At 36.4% G+C, this 23,610-nt stretch overlaps 1 protein-coding gene across 3 annotated transcripts in view; it reads right to left on the reverse strand.

Annotated features, from left to right (window-relative positions):
- Nucleotides 1-23,610, reverse strand: part of DENND4C (DENN domain containing 4C) — a 142,301-nt gene that overhangs the window by 60,968 nt on the left and 57,723 nt on the right. For all 3 annotated transcript variants that reach the window (XM_059411578.1, XM_059411577.1, XM_059411576.1), the window contains exons 6-12: nucleotides 16,749-16,987; nucleotides 14,245-14,311; nucleotides 13,117-13,175; nucleotides 11,929-12,073; nucleotides 8,297-8,472; nucleotides 1,772-1,872; nucleotides 1,225-1,443 (exon numbers count right to left, since the gene is read on the reverse strand). In XM_059411578.1, coding sequence (XP_059267561.1) covers nucleotides 1,225-1,443; nucleotides 1,772-1,872; nucleotides 8,297-8,472; nucleotides 11,929-12,073; nucleotides 13,117-13,175; nucleotides 14,245-14,311; nucleotides 16,749-16,987 — 1,006 coding nt within the window. The remainder of the gene's footprint in view (nucleotides 1-1,224; nucleotides 1,444-1,771; nucleotides 1,873-8,296; nucleotides 8,473-11,928; nucleotides 12,074-13,116; nucleotides 13,176-14,244; nucleotides 14,312-16,748; nucleotides 16,988-23,610) is intronic.

Consider the following 23,610-nt stretch of genomic DNA (forward strand, 5'->3'; position numbering starts at 1 on the left):
ACAAAACCTCAAAAAGGCTTAATAAATAGCAAAGGAGAAATTCCATTCAGATTTGGCTTTTAATACATATGTTTTTATTTTTTAAAGATTTTATTTACTTATTTGAGAGAGAAGGAGCACAGGAGGGAGGGGCAGAGAGAGAAGCAGACTACCTGCTGAGCAGGTAGCCCAAGACACAGGGCTCAATCCCAGGACACTCAGATCATGACCTGAGCAGAAGGCAGACACTTAACCAACTGAGCAACCCAGGCACCCCTAAAGCATACTGTTTTTTTAGAAAGCCTTTCCTGATAAGCTCCATTTATCTAAATTCTACCCATTTCCTCAAAGTTACACTCTTTTTCCATGAAGTCTTCTGAAATAGTCATTTGGGAAACATGCTCCCTTTTTCTAAATTTGGGAACTTCCCAGTGAATTATTAATTGTGCAAAATCTGTTTTCTTGAGTATCTGTTCCATTTTAGAAAGAATTTTAGATTTATTTTGCATTTAGTATCCCACAGAGCTAGATTTTAACACTTCTTTATAATCCCTATCTAATAACTAGTCAGACTTGGTAAGTGATAACTAAATATTCAAGAGATACATTATCCTGAAGCTGCGATGATAAAAGTCGAAATGATTATGAGAAAAGTGGAGTCTTTTTTAAAGTAAGTAGTGGTTAAAAGTATAGAAATAGAAAATAATTTTCATATGAATATTACTGTATTTGTAAGATTGCTACCACATAGAAGAATAGCTGAATTACAACAAAAATCTTGATAATTCCCTAAAATAGCAAACACTCAGAAAGATGAGTATAGTGTTTTCCCCTGAAACAAAGCTATATTTTTCAAAACTTCTAAACACTTGTGGCCTTATTCCAAAAACTAACTGTTAGGGAATATTATAAAGCCAAGAATGTATAAATCAAAGAATTATGCAAAACTGAGGAACCATCTAAAAGCAAATTGCCAGGTATGTTCTACTAAGATAACTAGCTATCTAGTAAATACAAGCAACATCTTTGACTTCTCATAATTAAAGATCTCCGCTTTCAGATTTCTCAGGAAAAATTAGAGTATAATGGAATTCTTCATAGAGCTAGATCACAACCCAAAATTTCCCTGTATTTTAATATACATTTCTAAGAACTTACATAGTGAATATTTTGGGGGGAGCAATACCAAATAGAAAGTGTTTTTCATTTCAATGAAAAGTTAACTATATTTTCAATGCCACTCACCCTGTCGGTCAAACAATGAATCAACAGCTGTGGCTTTATTTGAAGGAGCCTCTGTGATTGGCCTGAGATATGTTCTATATCCTTTTAAAATAGATGCCATAAAATGCAAAAATGCCTCTTGAATTTCCATCTCAAGCTGTGTTGTTTTCTTTTGCCAGGAGAAATCTGCTTCGATTGGAGTCATCTCTATCGCTGAACCTTCTTGAGTCTTTCGGTGAACTGACATATCCAGAGAAGATGGCATTAATATATGATATTAGACAAGTAATGATTAAACAATTAAGAAAATTGTTTAAAAAACCCCGTGACTTCCTGAAATTCCTCTCTTCACTAATATAAAGGTATCACCGGCAGGAACTCACAAGGAGGCTCAAGCAGACAGGACACAAAGAACGTACTTAAAAAAATTATCAACCACAATAGTAATGTCTTAGTGCTGAAATTTTGTTTTGTAATGAGATTCCTTTTAAGGAGAGCAAAATTATGTTTAAATTTAAGAATTTCCTTATATTCTTTCATTAAAAATATTCCTTTCCTTCACATTTACCTGAAGACAGCTGAGGATACAACTTCTTCAGGGTACTAAGCAGATTTTTGCATGGCTTTTTGGGAAGCTGCTTCCAGTTCATGTTCTTCTTTTCATCTGATCTATTAATAAAAACACAATTAATAAAATCTGTTATAATCTTTTTACTTAGCAAAACTCTTACATCAAACTAAAAATGAAAATGGACAGGCTATTTTTGCTCAAATTACAACTGACATGGACAGTCTGAATAAATGGTTTTCAAGGAAGTTCCCTTTACATCTCAAACAACCTCAATCAAATTTGGTCATCTCATTCTAATGCTCTAACACAGATTTTCAGGCTGGAGCTATGAATTCAACACCAATCTTGCTTCAAAAGTTACATTTTAGAACTATAATATTTTAAGTGACAAACTTCACTGATACTTCAAACTACTGATTCGACGCAAATCTCAATAAATATCAGAGAGTAATATGTAGAGCAACTATATTTCAAATAGCATTTAAGGAAAAAAACTTGGAAGTTCAAAAGAATACTTCTAAATAATGCATGAGTCAAAATAGTTTAATAGAAATAAGAAATATTTAAAACTCTACAAAGATGGTATGCCGGGGTGACTCAGTTGGCTGAGTGACTGACTTGGTTTTGGCTCAGGTTGTGACCTCAGGGACAGAGGCCCACGTCAGGCTCCATAGTCTGTGTGGAGTCTGTTTGAGAGTCTTTCTCCCCCTCTCCTCCTCATGCTCTCTCAATCTTTCTCTTTAAAATAAATAAATAGGGCGCCTGGGTGGCTCAGTGGGTTAAGCCGCTGCCTTCGGCTCAGGTCATGATCTCAGGGTCCTGGGATCGAGTCCCGCATCGGGCTCTCTGCTCAGCAGGGAGCCTGCTTCCTTCTCTCTCTCTCTCTGCCTGCCTCTCAGTGTACTTGTAATTTCTCTCTGTCAAATAAATAAATAAAATCTTTAAAAAAAAATAAAATAAAATAAAAAAATAAAAAAAAATAATAAAATAAATAAATAAATATTCTGGGGGGGGGGGAACACCTCTACAAAGATGAAAACCTATGTATTAACCACAGGTCACAGCTAACACTATATACATCATCAAGCCAATCTTATTTATGAGCACAAAGCAAACATTTAAAATTTTTTAGAAAATTTAATCTGCTAGGATATAAAGAGTAAGATGGTATTTATTTCAGGAATGTAAAGATTATTCACTACTGATTTTATAATGTTATTTACCGCACAGAAAACAAAGGAGAAACAATCAGTTTCATTTCAGAAAGAATTTTAGATTTATTTTGCATTTAGTATCCCAAAGAGCTAGATTTTAACACTTCTTTATAATAGTTGTACAAAAGTATGATATTCAACACCTATTTAAGAGGTTTTTTAAAATCACTATGTAGAAGTAGAAGGAAAGTTCCTTAATTTATTAGTAAGCAATCAAAACCCTAGAGTGGGGCTAGCAAACCTTTTCTCTAAAGGGTCAGATGTTAAGTATTTTATGATTTGAGGATCATACAGCCTCTGTCACAACTTGTCAAATGTAGCATTATAGCATGAAGGCAGCCTCAAAGAATATGTAAATGAATGAGTTTTGTAATTTTATCTACAAAAACAGGCTATGGCCAAATGTCAATTCTTGCTTAAAGCCACAGTCATACTTAATGATGGAGTGCTCAAAGCATTCCCCTTAAAATTAGGAGTACGACAAGATACCAGCTATGACTACACTATTCGATCCTAGCCAGAGAATTAAGGTAAGAATCTAAAAATATATAAGGATTATACATGATGTGATTGTTTATAGCCAGAAAATATAAGAGAATTTAAAAAATTGAATTAAGTCACTGTGCAGGCTACCTGAAAACCAAACAGCATTCTATAGTGTAGCAACAAATAGAAAATGTAATTTAAAATATCATTGATTAAAAAATATATATCTTTTATAGTACAATAAAAACCACACAATACTTAGGAATAAGTAAGTCTAGGGCACCTGGGTAGCTCAGTGGGTTAAAGACCTTGCCTTCAGCTCAGGTTATCATCTCAGGGTCCTGGGATCAAGCCCCCAGTTGGGCTCTCTGCTCAGCAGGGAGCCTCTTCCCCCCCACCCTCTCTGCCTACTAGAGATCTCTGTCTGACAAATAAATAAGTAAAATCTTTTTTTAAAAAAGGAATAAATAAGTCTAACAGAAGATGTTCATGGTCTTTATGGAGAAAATGGCAAAGTTTATTTTTTAAAAATGTAGAAAGATCTACGAAGAAAAATACTATACACATGGGTAAGAAGACCAAATCAAAAAGAAGTCATTTGCCCCCAAGTTAATCTATAAATTCAATAGATTTCTAACCAAAATCACAGCGTGACTTTGCATGGAACTTAACAATATATCAAAAGTTATACAGAAAAGCAAAGGACTAAATAGAGTCAAAACAATTTTAAAGAACAAGGGAAAAGAAAGGGACCTGTCATCTCACAATACACCTTTTTTTTTTTAAAAAAAAAACATTATTGAGACATAATTCACACACGATTCACCCATCTGAAACGTGCAACTTGGGTTTTTTTTTTTGGATATTCACAGGGCTGTTTAACAATCCACAATTTTAGAATATGTCCATCACCTCAAAAAAGAAACCCTGCACCCCCCACCTCAGTCATTAACTTCCAATTCTCTCATCTTCCTATTCCTCACTAATCTACTTTCTCTGTCTACAGATCTGCCTTGGACATTTAGTATAAATGTGATAATCTAAGCTCTTAGCACAGTGATTTCAAGGTTCATTCATGTTTTAGACAACCTAATTTTTTTAAAAGACTTTATTTATTTGACGGAGAGAGAGCACATGCTCCAGTACTGGAAGTGGAAGGCAGAGGGAGAGGGAGAAGCAGGCTTCCCGCTGAGCAGGGAGTGCAACTCGGGGGCTCAATCCCAGGACTCTGAGATCATGACCTGAGCTGAAGGCAGAGGCTTAACGGACTGAGCCACCCAGGCGTCCCTCAGACAAGCTGACTTAAAAGCCAGTAAGACAGTATTATACTAGCAAGAGGCTAAAACAGACCAAAGGAACAGAATAATAAGCATATTATAAATATAAAATTGATTTGCAAATTAATATATAATAAAGAATTGTAAAATATAAAATATGTATAAATATAAAAATTTATATGCAACGGTGCTGACACTAAAGACCACTGGGAAGAGATAAACTGGTTACCCAATATACAGTGCTATGTGAGAATTACTGGGTGGCTCAGTTAGTTAAGCAGCTGCCTCAGCTCAGGTCATCATCCCAGCGTCATGGGATGGAGTCCCACATTGGGCTCCTTGCTCCGCAGGGAGCCTGCTTCTCCCTCTGACTCTGCCTGCCACTCTGTCTGCCTGTGCTCGCTCTCACTTGCTCTCTCTCTGACAAATAAATAAATAAAATCTTTAAAAAAAATTAAAAAAAAAGAAAAATGAAATTGTACTTCTACGTTATACCATACAGTAATATTAAGTTCAACTGAATTAAGGCCCTAAGTGAGAAAGGCAAAACTTTACAAATTTAAGAATATCCACAATAGGGGTGCCTGGCTGCTCAGCTGGTAAAGCATGTGACTCTTGATCTCATAGTTGTGAGTTCGAACCCCTGGTGTGGAGTTTACTTAAAATGAAAAACAAAAATGAAAGAAAAAGAACATCCAGAAAAATATTTCATGACCTCAAGGCAGAGGATTTCATATACAATTAATAAGAAGACATTGATAAATTTGATCAACTAAAATAAGCTTCTGTTCATCAAAACACACAAAAGAATGTAAATACAAGTCACAGTGTGGGAGAAGCTATTTGCAAAGCATGTAACAGACCAAGAATTAACCAGATTATATAAAGAACTGATACAAATCAAAAGAAGAAGACTCTAATAGAAAAATGAACAACAAAAAAATACACTAATTCACAGAAAGGAACATCAAAGGGCAAAAAGAAATTAAAATGCCCCATCTGCAGAGTGCCTGGGTGGCTCAGTCGGTTGGGCATGTGCCTTCAGCTCAGGTCATGATCTCAGGGTCCTAGGATTGAGCCCAATACTGCACTCCCTGTTCAGTGGAAAGCCTGCTTCTCCCTCCCCCTCTCCCTCTGCCTTCTGCTCCCCCTACTTGTGCACTTACACACTCTTGGTCAAATAAATAAAATCTTAAAAAAAAAAAAAACCTCTAAAAAAATAAAGTAAAATGCCCCATTTGGTACTAATTGGGAAATATGAATTAAACGCACAATGAGATCCCATTACCATCAAATTAGCAAAAATTTTAAAGTCTGACCATAACAAGTATTAGCGAAGAACAGAATAAAGAGAATTCCCATTTGCTTCCAAAGAGGAGGTAAACTTAGAAGACTAAAATGACATTAGCTATGTCTACAAAGCAACATTAGCTCTTCTACATAAATATTTCAGGGGAATCCCTGCCCACAGACTCAAAAATATGCACAATAATGATCAGAGAAGCCTTGTTCAAAATTACAAAAAAACGCAGGTACAACCTAAATATCTAGCAACACTGATAAGCCCTAAAAATGAAATAGAGCTACATGTATCAACACAAATAAACCTCACAAAGAATGCCGAGTAAAAAAGCAAGTCACAGGAAACTATACAAACACAAAATTTTTAAAACATGCAAAACAAAACATCATTTAAACTAATACATGTATAACAAATGTTTCTAAAACACATGGAAACAACATGGAAATGATAAGGATAAACCCCCAAATCAAGGTTAACAGTCAACCAGGAGCAAGATATGTTGCAGAAGACTATCCAGGGTTTCAAATTCACTGGCAATATTCTATGCCTTAATTTGTGTGATGGACACATGGGAGCTATTTACATTATTCTTTATAATTCTTGGGTATCTAGAACATTTCATAATTATTTAAGTATAATTGAGTTCAATTATAAAAGAGTTCAAAGTTATTTTAGAAAACAGTTTTTGATAAACAGAATGATGTTACAGAAGAATCTCCATATTATTTTATTCAGAATAGTAATGAAAGTAAGGCAAGTATCTTGAGTTACAGCTCTATAAGTAATCATTTCCAAAAGCACCACAATGTATACAACCTTGAAATAACTGTTTTTCAGGGACAGCAGCTGGAAAATAACAAAATGTGTGCTACAGGAAATATCTGGTGGTTCTTTACTTCAAGGCTCTAGGTTGAAGTATACATAGTAAAGAGCTACCATAATTATACAGTTTCAAAAGTAAATGGTAGATCCATTTCAAAAACATTTTAAGTGATAGCAAATGTTTCCTTCCTTCATCTATTCCTTTGGTTCGCTTTGGAGTATTTTGCCAACCTCCTCTACTATTGTTACCACTGAAGTCTCAGAACAGTTCTCACTCTATTTATTTTCTGCCAATCTCAAACAGTAAAGAATAAAAATACTCCAGGATCTGGAGTTCGGCACCAACACAGGAATTTTCAACACGTACTGCCTTTTCCCACTTTTTTCCCTGGGGGGTGGACAGGAAGAGATTGGCTCTTGAGCACTGACCCAGAGCTGCTTTTATTAATGTCATACTCTTGTCTCTGAATCCTCAGTTATACCACTGCTATACATTTTATCACCTCCAGTAAATACAAAGTGTGACTGATTTTTAATAAAAATTTCTCTGCAATAAGGGGCACCTGGGTAGCTCAGTCAACTAAGCATCTGCCTTCGGCTCAGGTCATGATCCCAGGGTTCTGGGGTCAAGCCCCACATCCAGTTCCCTGTCTTCTGCTCCTCCCCATCCTTCTCCTCACTCATGCTCTCTCTCTCTCTCTCTCTCTAATAAATAACTGAAATCTTTTTTAAAATTACTCTGCAATTGTGGCGCCTGGGTGGCTCAGTGGGTTAAGCCACTGCCTTCGGCTCAGGTCATGATCTCAGGGTCCTGGGATCGAGTCCTGCATCCGGCTCTCTGCTCGGCGGGGAGCCTGCTTCCTCCTCTCTCTCTCTCTGCCTGCCTCTATGCCTACTTGTGATCTCTCTCTGTCAAATAAATAAGTAAAATCTTAAAAAATAAATAAATAAATAAAATAAAGTAAAATTACTCTGCAATAAAACAGCCCTAAAAAATTCAAATCTTGACAAGTAAGGAAATGGCATAATATCACCCTATATTCTAACTAAATTTAAACAGATGAACTCATTTTTTCATAGCTTATAAATGGATTTTGAATTATACTTAGAAAGCATATCTTCTCTTGAGCTCTGAAAGCAGTGTTTAACCTTCTTTTTCAAATCCATATTCTCTTTAGACAAATATAAATATTTTCTGCCAACTGCCAACATTATTATTAAAATATAAACTAATGTTTAACATGTTCTTTTCCAAACTTTCCAGGATTCTGATAGCTGCCCTCATTGAGAATTACTGTATTAAAGACGAAAACTTACTAAAAACGTCAAAAATAGCATATTTCTAGATGCTTTCAATGAACTGTAAACCACAGATGGGAGAAAATATAAATGGGAGATAATATAAAAAGAATCAACTTACATATACAACATGTTTGTATCCAAGTCAATGCAAACAACATCTTGTGGTGGGTCATGAAGATCAAAATACCTCGAGTCAACTCCAACTATAAATGGTAAAGGTGCACTAAGGACTGCCGCCAGAGAAAGAGGACAAAGGGGAATATATGGGCATTGCCACTGAAATGGAAAGATCATCTGGGAAAAATTAAAAATTAAAAAATTAACCAAATTTGAAATCTGCAACATAAAGTATGTAATTAACTAATATTACTCAAAAGGGACCATTAAAAAAGCAGGGAAGTGTAGCTGCTTTTACCTTCCACTTCATTCCAAAAGCTAAAGGACTATAAAATATACTAAGCAATACTATGAAATCTTCAAGCATGACAATTATCACAAGCACAATAAAAACACTAACAGTTCTTTGCATGTTAATTCTTCTAACGCCATATAAAACCCACAGCTACATTTTTTGGAAAAAGTCACAGCAGAGAGAGAGCACTGCCCCCCAAAATTATAAAACAAACTCATGATCTTTAACTCTTATGCATTTCATCCCTCTATTAATTCTCAAAATAACCTTTGACTAAAATCCAACTAAGAATTCCGAGGGCTGAAAATAATTAAAATGATTCTCTTAAAAATATTAATAGTCGGGGCGCCTGGGTGGCTCAGTGGGTTAAAGCCTCTGCCTTCAGCTCGGGTCATGATCCCAGGGTCCTGGGATCGAGCCCCGCATCGGGCTCTCTGCTTGGCAGGGAGCCTGCTTCCTCCTCTCTCTCTGCCTCTGCTCTGTGACCTCTGTCTGTCAAATAAATAAATAAAATCTTTAAAAAAAAAAAAATTAATAGTCAACTGAAAATTTCAGTAAAAAATTTCCTAACTGTTCAAATAAACACAAAATGATCCAACTTCAATGAAGCATGGCATCTTAAAAAATACTAGTCAATACAAAACATACCTCAAGAATCTTTACAAAGCTCTACCTTGTGTCATGTGCTTTTAAAACAAAAAAGACAAGTTCTGATAAATTAAAAAACAGACTATAATTTTAATTATCAGCTAATATGAAAATTCTAATCACCAATAAAATTTTTCCTCTACTATAAAAAATACTTGTTATACTTTATTCATCATCACTCACCCCAAAGAAATGCCTATAGCATTTATTACATCTGCCAGCTTTCCAAACATTTCTTTGGGATGGGATTTTGTCTTCATTTATTTACTTAGCAAATATTTCAGCACTTAGTATGAGCCAAGCACTGTTCTAGATGGGGCTATAACAGTGAATAAAATAAAGATCGCTGCCCTCCTGAGGTTTATAGTTCAGCAAAAGTCAGCAAAGTTTTATGTAAAAGAAAGAAAATATTTTAGGGCTTCTGAGCCATACTGTCTCTCACAAATATTTAACTTTGTCTCCATTAATGAAAGCACTCATAGGCAGTATGTAAATAAATGGCCTATGTTCCAGTAAAACTTCATATACAAAAACGGATGGCAAGCAGGATTTGACCACTGGGCCACAGTTTACCACCACCCGGTCTAGCAGAAAGAGGAGGAAAATTAACAGAGTACACAATAATACATACATCCTATCATGAAGCACTAAGTGCTACAGAAAAAGAAAAAGGAAAGCCAAGCGAAGGAGATGAGAGTTCAGAATAGGAAACAGGAGAGCAGGCTGTATTATTAAATAGGCAAAACAGGCAGACTTCATTAAGAAAGTGACAACTGAGCCTAAACCTGAAGGAGGTATCTAGGAGAAGAGTGCTTTTGAGAGAAGGAACAGCTACAGCAAAGGCCTTATGGTGTGGGGCCTGTCTAATATGCTTCAGGAGAAGCTTGTGTGCTGGAGCAGAGCAGAGCAAGGTAACAGAGTAGCAGGAATCATCAGAGGACAGGCAGGCAGACAGAGCCACTCCCACAGGAAGTTGCAAGGACTTCAGATATCTACAGTGAAAACTATCTTCCATTCAACAAAAGGTACATTACACCCGCAACTATGTAAAAAATTTTAAAAACAAAACAAACAGGAAAATGTGGCACCCTTTGACTTTTACTGCTCAATCAAAAATAGGGTCCTTTTTACAAAATTACCCATTGATTCCATCAATGTTTGTTATGGGCCTCCATTAATTCTGGTGTTCATTCTCCTTCTGAAGAATTTATCCTGTCATCATTCCTTTCCATTTTTTCTTCTTTAAATGGTAAACTGCCAATCTTCCTTTATCAAAGGTTTTGCATGCAATTCAGGCAAGTTCTCCAACAATTGCCAAATCCTCATTTATCAATGGTTTTGCATGCATTTCAGAAGTTCTCCAACATTGGTTACACAAATTTCATGCAATCTTGCATTTTACATGGATTTCCCATTATATAGTACAATTGTTCCACCTGCTCTTGCACTGTATTGCTGAAATCGAGAGACTGGGCCACAAAGATTCTGCCCAACGAACGTAGGTAAACACTGATGTTTTACAGGAAGGAGTGGAAACTTTCTAAAACTCTTCAATTTATTAACAAATGCACATTCTAATGGCATTCGCTTTCAAATGCAACTGCGGAAGTTTGAAAAATTAATACACAACAAAGATCTCTGCTCCCCATAAACTATCTCACACATTGGTTACTTCAGTTTTTACTCATAGTAGCATTTCCCCGACCAAATTAAGATCGTGGAAACATACCCCAGTTGTTGATTTAACAGGTATTTATTGAGTGCTCACTTACTCCATGCTATGAAGCTGTGATTAGAGCTGAGGACACAAGGATAATAAAGATATAGGTCTTTATTTCCATAAGAGTTACATTCTTAAAATGGGGAAGGGAAGACAGGAGAGTCAGCTATTTTAAATTAAACATATAATGAAAAATAAAGTTGGAGAAATGGAACATCCAAAATTCTATACAATAATCTATAAAGCCCTACATGATCAGACACCTAATTCCAATGGGAAATCATCAAAAAACAGAGGAAGACTTGATTTAATTTTATCTACATTTTACATAAGAGCTAAGCATTTGTACATTATCCTATTTCACAATCATTTAGAATGTTACAGGCTCGGGGCACCTGGGTGGCTCAGTGGGTTAAAGCCTCTGCCTTCAGCTCGGGTCATGATCCCAGGGTCCTGGGATCGAGCCTCGCATCAGGCTCTCTGCTTGTCAGGGAGCCTGCTTCCCCCTGTCTCTCTGCCTGCCTCTCTGCCTACTTGTGATCTCTGTCAAGTAAATAAATAAAATAGTTAAAAAATAAAAATAAAAAATAGAATGTTACAGGCTCACAATTAATCTGATTAAAAGTTAAAACAGGGAGTAGTATATAATTCATATGTATAATTTCAGGGCAAATGAAACTGGCCAGAGCCTCTTATTTAAAATAGAAAGCTTTATTCATGAGTTTTTGTTATAAAATCGTATAGATTCTCTGAAGTACTCTAACATACGAAAAATCAGAAACTGAAATTTTCTCTCATATAGAAATCATTTTTTTTCTTCTTTATACTTACTATTTCCCTTTGCCACTTCTATTATATTTACGTTAAACATTACCTGGCAATTTCAAAGTTGCTTTCATTGAAGGAAATTTCCCTTTAGAGTAAATACTCTGTCAGTTACTCAGTACTATAAGGAAAATTCTATACTTACGGCTACGACAGCTTCTGCTACTCCAGTCAACACAGCTGGCCTGAGAGAATGCAGCAGAATCTTACTCTCAAGTAAAACAAAGAGCAGCAGGGTCGCACAATTCTCAGGACCCAGATTCATTAACAAGGTGCTAAAGTTGGCTCCACTAAGAGAAAAGAGAAAAAGATGATTGTAAACTACTTTGCTAAAACATGTTAAGATTTGCTTATTAAATTATTTCCTAAATATTAAGATTGAGAATCTAGTGCTAATTTCAAGTCCTGATTTAGTTATCACTGAGAAGTGGTAAATGTAATGAAATAATATAACAGAATGATTCAAACTCATCTTTTCGTAACAAAGAGGAGTTTATGAGGGAAGATTTTCCCCAAGAAGCATTTGAGTTGAGCTCAAAGAATGGAATTTAGGGAGAAGCCAACATATGCAGAGGCAGTGAAACAAGAAAAGCTACCATCATTTCCAGGAAATTGAAATACACTTTCTATTACTAAAGCACAGTAAGAAAGGGGCAAGAGATTATGTCAAAATAGAAACAACACAATTTATTTGCATTTTCAAAAGGACACCTGAATGCAGTGTGGACAAAGAAATGAAAGAAGAGGAGTACCAACTAAAATGTTAGTAACAAAGCTGTCCAGGCAAGAGATCATGCTACCCTGCACTAGTGATGCAGATGAACAGATCTGAGATATTTGGGGAGGTTAAAATCAGTTTACTCTGAATATTTAGCTATGAACTGGATAGGAGGAGGGGAGAGGAAACGAAAAGGGAGGTATTCCCTACACCCAATCTTGCAACACTCGTAAGTACTTCATTTTTTTTTTTTAAAGATTTTATTTATTTATTTGACAGAGAGAAATCACAAGTAGACAGAGAGGCAGACAGAGAGAGAGAGAGGGAAGCAGGCTCCCCACTAAGCAGAGAGCCCGATGAGGGACTCGATCTCAGGACCCTGAGATCATGACCTGAGCGGAAGGCAGAGGCTTAACCCACTGAGCCACCCAGGCACCCAAGTACTTCATTTTTAAAGGGTGGATGGCCACCACCCATCTAGCTATCACAGACAGACATATTAAGGCTACGCTTATGTAAAAATAATACTTAACTTTATTATTATAGCTCTTAAAATATTTTAAAGCATTCTTCTCCCAAGTGAATGGATATATCATTTTAAATACTACTGATTACCTTAGTGGTAAAGGTGTAGAAACTGGCTGTGATAATATTAACGCATCATGGACTGAAAGCTTCAAAAAAAAAAAAAGATGAATTAATCAACTCAGTTTTGAAACCTAAGTATTTATATCAAGGGTAACACTGAAAGTAGTTTAATATGCAGACTGACATAGTTTTAGAAATATACTAAGATATAAAATGATAGCTGTATTTACTCAAAGGTATTATATTAGTTCTTTTAAATTAAATTGTTAATTCAACTTAATTTTGATTTAGTTAACTGTTTAAGACAGTTATTTTAAAATTATGAAATAACTGCTTTTTAACAGCTTCAAGTTTATTTACTCTATAGACTGGTAGGCATTTGGCAATTGATTACTATACATTAAAATCTGCTTAAGTACATAACTGAACTGAAGTACGTTCAAGATTAACAACATTTGCCTTAATGCCACCATATTACATATAATGTTGATAACATCTTAGAAAACAATTTTTAAACAGCTTGCCTCTATAGATCAGTACCACTCAAAGCACCAGTCTGCAAACTGTTATTGGTCCAGGAAATGATTGCATATAACTGGAGAGCAAGCCATTCAGGAACTCTAATGGCAACACTGCTCCCACCCCCAAGTACGTGATGAGAGGGCCCCTCTCTTTGGACAGGGTACAGACATGTTCATGTCTACACTGCTCACATGCTAAGGTGCACATTTCACAAGCTGTAAACTTACATACGTCTGCTACTGATTGGAAATAAAAAGAAACTGGTCCTTTAACACATAAATGTTTGAAGACTACTATTATAGATTATTTCACTTTTTCCCTCCAACCGCATATCATTTCATATTTATTAGCTGCTCTGACTTAAAAACATGCCCATAACACAATTCTGGGTTTTACATTACTAAAATCAGCTACATAAAAGCCACGCACAGACCAAAGATGATAATGTCATAAATCAAAGACTATATTTCTTCCAATTCTGTACACCCAAATAAAAGGTAAAATATAAGAAATTCAAAGACTTTATGAACACATATTGCTCCACCTCAAACTCAAAGGGCCACAGAAACCACTATGCAATGACTAGAGTGAAGATATGCAGAGCTTCCCTCAAACACATTTGGTTTGGATTACCTGTACGAGGATTCTTGGTCTTTGTGGTGAGGGAAAAGGGATGTTTTGCATGAAGTGTGAAATGTGCCTAGAAAAAGAATTAAAATACAGATCATTATTACTTTTCTAAAATGTTTCACAGATCTCAACAAATATTTCATTCATTCATTCATTCATTCATTTATTTATTTATATCATTCCAGATCTGGCAAAACCACTTACCTAAAGCTTATTTTAAATTTATCTAGCATAGATAAATGTATTCATCCCACTAAACTTCTGAAATGCACAATGTATTTCCTGATTAAAAGTCTTTATTAATATACCCTAATACTGTCAGGAAAATAAAAGTAAGACAAATATAGTTTTCATGAAAGAAGCTAATTTTTATTGTCTGGTTACGAGTGCTGGTATGGGGAGCAACTAACTGTACTACAATAAATTAAAACTAATACTGAATTTAATTCCAGTAATTAGTGGTGCCAGAGTGGTCCAGTTAATAAGCATCTGCCTTTGGCTCAGGTCCATGATCCGAGGGTTCTGGAATCGACCCTGCTTCAGGCTCCCTGCTCAGTGTGAAGCCTGCTTCTCCCTCTTCCTCTCCCTGGTTTGTGTTCCCACTCTCACTGCCTCTCTGTTAAATAAAAAAACTATAATCCAAATAATTAATTAAATATTAATTCAATCAATAGTTATTTTCTCGTAACTTTGAGCAGACCACTTACCCTATTTGTCCACCTACAAAGAATGCTTCTTAAGTTTCCCCAAAGTTTTGAGCTCTCAAGAGCCACTAACATGCAAAATATTGTTTCATCTGAGAAAAAAATATTGATCACATATACTGATTTTATTTCCTCAAACTATTCATAGAACCTTAATTTTTCAAAAGACTGCTAATTTGTCCCTAACATTAAGTTTTACTTCAAACAATTTTAAGCTAATTTGAAAGCTCAAAGTTAAATCTAGAACTATGAACTACTAATAAGGCATCCCAAAAGCACAACATGAAAGTCAAATAACTGCCCCTCCCTTTCCAATAACTAGTATGATTTGCTGACATTCTTTCTCCTATAATGTGAAATTTCTGAAACTATATGAAAAATCTGTTTATGCATACTGTATTTCCATAAAGCTCTTGACACCTTGTTTGTCTGGAGGATAAATAAATCATTAATTATAATAAACAAAAATCAGTGAAGTCAGAAAACATGGTTTGTTTGTTTTTTTTTAATTTTATTTATTTATTTGACAGAGATCACAAGTAGGCAGAGAGGCAGGCAGAGAGAGAGAGAGAGAGGGAAGCAGGCTTCCTGTGGAGCAGGGAGCCCGATGCGGGGCTCCATCCCAGGACCCTGAGATCGTGACCCGAGCCAAAGGCAGTAGCCCAAACCACTGAGCCACCCAGGCGCCCCATGAAAACATGGTTTTTTTTAAAGTAAGCTCTGCACCCAACATGGGGGCTTAAACCCATGACCCCAAGATCAAAAGTCAGATTCTCCACCAACTAAGCCAGAGGATCATGGGGGAATAGAGGGAAAAATAAAACAAGAGGAAATCAGAGAGGGAAACAAATCAAAAGAGACTCTTAATCACAACTGAGGGTTGTTGGAGGGGAGGGGGTTAGGGGATGGAATGACTAGGGACATTAAGGAGGGCTCGTGATGCAGTGAGCACTGGGTATTATAAGACTAATGAATCACTCAACTCTGGCTCAGAAACTAACAATACACTTTATGTTAACTGAACTTAAATTTTATTTTTTTTTTTTTTTTTTATTTTTTTTTTTTTTTAAAGATTTTATTTATTTATTTGACAGAGAGAAATTACAAGTACACTGAGAGGCAGGCAGAGAGAGAGAGAAGGAAGCAGGCTCCCTGCCGAGCAGAGAGCCCGATGTGGGACTCGATCCCAGGACCCTGAGATCATGACCTGAGCTGAAGGCAGCGGCTTAACCCACTGAGCCACCCAGGCGCCCTGAACTTAAATTTTAAAATAGAAAAAAAAACAAAAAAATTAAAGGCAGCAGCTCCACATATATTTTTCTTGCTTACAGAAGATTTCCATGACAAAGGGAATTACAAACAGAATGAACATTAGGATCTCTCAATGCTAAAACTCAAACCTCACTTTTAGCATCAATTAACTCACCCTTATTAATTCTACATCAGTTTAGAGATGCTTTATAGTTAGAACCAGGAATGTCTACTTGCATGATTCAGGTGTTTATGTGTGTAATAGCTACGTTTCTCTTGGTTACCAAGAGAATGAATAGGAAGGACACACACACTATATAACAAGTTCCTTCTTCAGCTGAATTTCCAAAAGATTATTATTTGATCATCCTAACTACCACTCCTCAATTTTAAAACCCATGATTCAGGTGAGGAAGGGAACAAGTAAAACAGTAAGGTGACTGTGATTTTTTCTTCCCTTTAAACTTTTCTGCTTAAAGTCGGGTAAACAATGAAATGTATACATATACAACCCATTTTCCCACCAGACATCTTTCTAATCATTATACCTACTTTTCAATAGGAAGAGGGTGTGGTCCAGACACAGAAAGTTTGTAGATAAACATGAGAAATTTTCTAAAAGCTTCAAAAAAAGGCCAGTGTGAGAGTAAACAAATGCATTTGTTTGAATTGATGGATTTGGAGACCGCTTTTCTCTCCACAGGGGTCAACAAGCCCAGCTGCATAAGCTGTTTCTCCGTCAGAAGTTCCCGAGAATAAGGTTCATAAAACTGGATGGCAGCTCCATAGACCTACAAAGCAACAGAATTCCATTATAAGACTCGAGTTTGTTTTTAAAAATTTGTTTATCTCTCATTACAACAGAACCACTAACTTAGAGTAGATATGACAGAGATGATAAGAAAAAATCTCAAATGCTGCTGGTGGGAACATAAAATGGCACAGCTGCCATGCAAAACAGTTTGGCAGCTTCTCCAAAATTAAAAAAAAAATTATTACCATATGATCCAGCAATTCCACTAGTAAGAATATGTCCAAAAGAATTGAAAGCGGGGACTCAGACACTTGTACACCAGTATTCACAGCAGCATTAGTTACAAAAGACAAATGATGAAAACCACCCCAAAGTCCATCAGATGAAGGATAAACAAAATGTGGTATATACATGTGATGAAATGTTATTCATCCTTAAAAGGGACTTAAGTTCTGATAGATACTGCAACATGGATAAACCTTGGGGACACTATACTAAGTGAAATAAGCCAGACACAAAAGGACTTATTCCACTTATATGAGCTACCTAAAATAGGCAAACTCATATAAAGTCAAAGAGAGACTGCCAGGAACCAGGGGCAGAGGTAGGGGAAGTTCCTGTTTAAGGTAATCAAAAAGTTCTGGAGACCTCTCTTTTATAAATCTTAGAACTACTTTATCTATCTAGATGACAGATAAATATACACACATATACACACACGTATATATGCACACACTATATATATATGCACAAAAACACGTGTGCTTTTATCACATTAACCCTTTACAAATACAACGCTCCTAGATACAATTATTTCAACGATCTCGAGGTTTTTTTTTTTTTTAAGATTTATTAATGACAGAGAGAGACACAGCAAGGGAGGGAACACAAGCAAGGGGAGAGGCAGAGGGAGACACAAACTCCCCGCAGAGCAGGGAACCCAATATGGGGCTCAATCCCAGGCTGCCAGGACCATGACCCAAGCTGAAGGCAGACGCTTAACAACTGAGTCACCTAGGTGCCCCTCTCAAGAGATTTTTTTTTTTTAAGATTTTATTTACTTATTTGACAGACAGAGACCACAAGTAGGCAGAGAGGCAGGCAGAGAGAGAGAGAGAGGAGGAAGCAGGCTCCCCGCAGAGCAGAGAGCCCGATGCGGGGCTCGATCCCAGGACCCCTGGGATCATGACCTGAGCTGAAGGCAGAGGCTTTAACCCACTGAGCCACCCAGGCGCCCCGCTCTCAAGAGATTTTTAACACTATGACAAAAGCATCTCAATGAGGCTTTGTTGGTCTCTACCAAAGTAAATTTAGTAATTCTTAAGTGTTTGAAGATCTTAAAATTTTTACGTATAGTTATTGTTTTAGCAGTCCATCGCCTTAACCACTCGGCCACCTGTCCACTAGTTATTGTTTTAAATGAGAGAACTATAAATAACTCTTAGCTAAAGACTTAACTTAGCTGTAAGCAACCAGTTAATATAGTATTGGCCTTCATTGAGTGCGTATTTTACTTATGTTCCAGACATTATGCTGGACACTTAACCTTCATTATCATTAATACGGAGGTTTTAAACTTATACCCTGTAGAATGAGGCCAAGGATGTGTTTTACTTGATCCATAAGAGTCAGCACTGGTTATACTTTTCAATAAACTATTTTATCAAATTTCATAAGAGAGCTTTTAATTTTTAAATTTCTAGTAAATTCATAGTTTTAATTTTTATATCTTAAAATAATTTCACCATCTTTCTTATTTTAAATTATTATTTGTCATTATTACTGCTTTATGCTTTTTGTTCAATTACTATTACAAATAAAGCATATACATGTCTTTTGGAAAATATATACAGTCTTTTCCCTCGGGATATGCTCAAGAATGTAACTGCCGGGGCATAGAGTTGTTTCTTTTTCTTGCTGGTAATGTGTAAGTTCTTTAATACTCTGGACACAAGACACCGTGTGTGTGTGTGTGTGTGTGTGTGTGTGTGTGTGTGTGTGTACACATAGATATTGCATTATTTTCTCCCACCCTGTGGCCTGCTTTTTTTTTTTTTTTTTGAAGATTTTTACTTTTATCTGCAGAGAGAAAAGAGAAATATGCAGAGGGAGAAGCAGACTCCCTGCTGAGCAAGAAACGTGATGCGGGGCTCGATTCCAGGACCCTGGGATCACGACCTGGGCTGAAGGCAGACACTTAACCGAGTCACCCAGGTGTTCCTGTGGTCTGCTTTTTCATCATCTTAAGGGTATCTCTCTCTCTTTTTTTAAAAGAATTTATTTGAGAGAGAGCATGAGAGAGTACATGCACAAGCCAGGAAGGGGCAAAGGGACAAGTAAATTCGCGGACCCTGAGATCACAACCTGAGCTGAAATTAAATGCTTAATTGAGCTGCTACCCAGGAAACCCTGGTATCTCTAAATAAACAGATTGTTTTTTATTCCAGTGGGGTTCTACTATTCATCTTTTTTCTGTTTTAAGATTTTATTTTTACATATTTGACAGAGAGTGTGCACACATACACACAAGGGGCGAGGGTGGGGAGAAGCAGGCTCCCTACTGAGCAGGGATCCCAATGCAGGGCTCCATCCCAGGACCCTGGGATCACCACCCAAGCCAAAAACAGCCACCCAAACCAACTAAGCCACCCAGGTGCCCCTCATCTTTTCTTCTAAATCTAGTATTTTTTTTTTAATCCCAGTTTACATATAGCGTTACATTAGTTTCAAGTGTACAATACGGTAATTGAGCAGTTCCATGTATCACTCAGTTGCTTATCAAGATAAAAGTGTACCCTTCAGTTCCTTTACCTATTTCAACAATCTTCTCACCTTCCTCCCCTCTGGTAACCATCAGCTTGTTCTCTATAGGTAAGAGTCTAGTTTTTTGGCTTATCTCTTTTTTCCCCTTTGTTCATTTACTTGTTTTGTTTCTTAAATTCCAAATATGAGTGAAATCACATGGTATTTGTCTTTCTCTTGGTTTCATTTAGCATTATGCCACAATGTTGCAAATGGCAGGACTTCATTCTTTTCTGGCTGAACAATATTCCATTGTATATACATACCACTTCTTCTTTATCCATCAATAGACACTTGGACTGCTTCAATAATTTAAATACTGTTGCAATAAACATAGGGATGCACATATCTCTTGTATTTTTAATTTTCTAAGAAACCTCCATACTATCTTCCACACTGACTATACCAGTTTGAATTCCCACCAACAGTGGACAAGGATTCCCTCTTTTCCACTTACTCACCAACACCTGTTGTTTCTTGGGTTGATTTTACCCCTTCTGACAGGTATGAGGTGATTATTTTATTGTGGTTTTGATTTGCATTTCCCTGATGATGAGTGACATTGAAAATCTTTTTTTATGTGCCTGTTGGCCATCTGTATATCTTCTTTGGAGAAATGTCTTTTCATGTCTTCTGCCTATTTTTAAATTGGTTTATTATAGGGATTTTTGCTGTTGAGTTGTACAGGTTCTTTGTATATTTTGGATACTAACCCTTTATCAGGTATTTCACTTGCAAAATATCTTCACACATTCAGTAGGCTGTCTCTTAGCTCTGTTGCCTGTTTCCTTTGCTGCGCTGAAGATTTTCACTTTGATGTAATTCCAATAGCTTATTTTTGCTTTTGTTTCCCTTGCCTCAAGAGACATATCTAGAAAGAAGCTGCCATGGCTTATGTTAGAGAAATTACTGCCTATAATCTCTTCTAGGATTTTTACAGTTTCAGGTCTCAGATTTAGATCCTTAATCCATTTTCAGTTTATTTTTGTGTATGGTTAATAATCTAGTTTCATTCTTTTGCATGTACTTGTCCTGTTTTCCCTATGTCATTTGTTGAAAAGGCTTTTTCCCATTGCATATTCTTGCCTCTTTTGTTGAAAACTAATTGACATAGAATTGAGGGTTTTATTTTTGGACGTTCTATTCTGTTCCATTGTTTTATAAGTCTATTTTTGTGTCAGTACCTTACTGTTTTGATTACTACTTTTTATTATAACATGAAATCTGGAATTATGATGTCTTCACCTTTGTTTTTCCTTTTCAAGACTCTTTTGGCTATTCAGGGTCTTTTGTGGTTCCATCCAAAATCGAGGTTGGTTTGTTCTAGCTCTCTGAAACATACCATTGGTATTCTGATAGGAGCTACATTAAATCTGTAGATCATTTGGGGTAGTAAGGATATTTTAACAGTATTTTGTTCTTCTAATCCATGAGCATAGGCTATCTTTCCAGTTCTTTGCATCGTCTTCAATTCCTTTCATCAACGCTTATACATTTCAGAGTATAAATCTTTCACCACCAATCATGCTTATTCCTAAGAATTTTATTATTTTTGGTGCAGGTGCAAACGGGACTGCCTTTTTAAATTTCTCTTTCTGCTGCTTCATTATTAGTGTACAGAAATGCAACAGATTTCTGCACAATGATTTTATATCCTTCAACTTTACTGAATTCTATCATCAGTTCTAGCAGTTTTTTGGTGGACTCTTTAGGGTATTGTATATATAGTATCATGTCATCTGCAAATAATAAAAGTCTTTTACTTCGGGGCGCCTGTGTGGCTCAGTGGATTAAAGCCTCTGCCTTCAGCTCAGGTCATGATCCCGGGGTCCTGGGATCAAGCCCCACATAGGGCTCTCCGCTCCACAGAAAGTCTATTTCCTTCTCTCTCTTTCTGCCTGTCTCTCTGCCTACTTGTGATCTGTCTGTCAAGTAAATAAATAAATCTTAAAAAAAAAAAAAGTCTTTACTTCTTCCTTGCTGATCCCTTTCATTTCTTTTTGTTGTACAAGTGCTGTAGCTAGGACTTCCAATACCATGTTAAATAAGTGGTGAGAGTGGACATCCTTGCTCGTTACTGACAGGGGAAAAGCTCTCAGTTTCCCCCCATTTAGGATGATGTTCACCATGGGTTTTTCATATATGGCCTTTATAATGCTAAAGTATGTTCCCTCTAAAGCTACTTTGGTTCAGAGTTTTTATCATGAATGGATGGTTGTACTTTGTTCCCACTGAAATAAGCATATGGTCTGTATCCTTGCTCTTACCGATGTGACTTATTGCACTGATTGACTTGCAAATATTGAACCACCCTTGCATCCCCAGGCTAAATCCCACTTGATTGTGATAAATGATTTTTTTAATGTATTCTTAGGTTCAGTTTGTTAATATTTTGTTGAGGGTTTCTGCATCTATATTCATCAGAGATACTGGCCTATAGTTCTCTTTTTTTATATTGTCTATCTGGTTTTGGTACTGGCCTCATAGAATGAATTTGGAAATTTTACTTCCTCTTTTACTTTTTGGAAAACTTTGAGAAGAATAGGTATTAATTCTTTAAATGTTTGGCAGAATGAATGTGTGAAACCATTCATTGGTCCTAGACTTTTGTCTGTTGGGAGTTTTTTGATTACGATTCAGTATCATTGCTAGTAACTGCTCCGTTCAAATTTTCTCTTTCTTCCTGATTCAGCTTTGGGAGGTTCTATGCTTCCAGGAATTTATCTAGGTTTTTATAGACTGGTAAGTCTGTTGGCATATAATTTCATAACATTCCCTTACACACTTAAAATTCTTTGTATTTCTTTCTTTTTTTTTTTTTTTTTTTAAAGATTTTATTTATTTATTTGACAGAGAGAAATCACAAGTAGGCAGAGAGGCAGGCAGAGAGAGAGAGGAGGAAGCAGGCTCTCTGCTGAGCAGAGAGCCCGATGCGGGACTCGATCCCAGGACCCTGAGATCATGACCTGAGCCGAAGGCAGTGGCTTAACCACTGAGCCACCCAGGCGCCCAAATTCTTTGTATTTCTACGGTGTCAACTGTTTTTTCTTCAATCTGTAATTGTTTGAGTTCTTTTTTTTTTTTCAATGAATCCAGCTAAAGTTTTATCAATTTTGTTCATCTTTTCAAAGGATCAGCTTCCGGTTTCATTGATATATACTACTGGTTTTGTTTTTTTTAATTCTTAAATCATTTATTTCTGCTCTAATCTTCATAATTTCCTTCCTTTTGCTTCATTATTTCCTTCCTTTTTTTGGTTTTGAATTTTGTTTCTTTCTTCTTTCTCTAGCTCCTTTAGGTATGAGGTTAGGTTGCTTGAGATTTTTCTTGTTTTTTTTTAAGATTTTATTTATTTATCAGAGAGAGAGCACAGGCAGACAAAATGGCAGGCAGAGGCAGAGGAAGAAGTTAGAGCAAGGAGGCCGATGTGGGACTCCATCCCAGGACGCGGGGATCATGACCTGAGCCGAAGGCAGCTGCTTAACCAACTGAGCCACCCAGGCATCCCAGATTTTTCTTGCTTCTTGAGGCAGGTCTGTATTGCTATTAAACTTCCCTCTTTGAACCAGTTCTGCTGCATCCCAAAGATTTTGTACTATTGCGTTTTCATTTTGATTTGTCTCCATATATTTTCTGACTTTTTCTTTGATTACTTGGTTGACCCATTCATTGTTTAGCAGCATGGTATTTGACCTCCATGTATTTGTGTTCTTTCCAGGCTTTTTTCCTGTGGTTGATTTCTAGTTTCACTGTGTTGTGGTCAGAAAAGATGCTTGGCGTGACTTCAATCTTTTTGACTTTGTTGAGACTTGTTTTGTAGCCTAATATGTGATCTATTCTAGAGAATATTCCATGTGT

This window comes from Mustela nigripes, chromosome 9 (assembly GCF_022355385.1).
Source record: "Mustela nigripes isolate SB6536 chromosome 9, MUSNIG.SB6536, whole genome shotgun sequence".
Lineage (NCBI taxonomy): Eukaryota > Metazoa > Chordata > Mammalia > Carnivora > Mustelidae > Mustela > Mustela nigripes.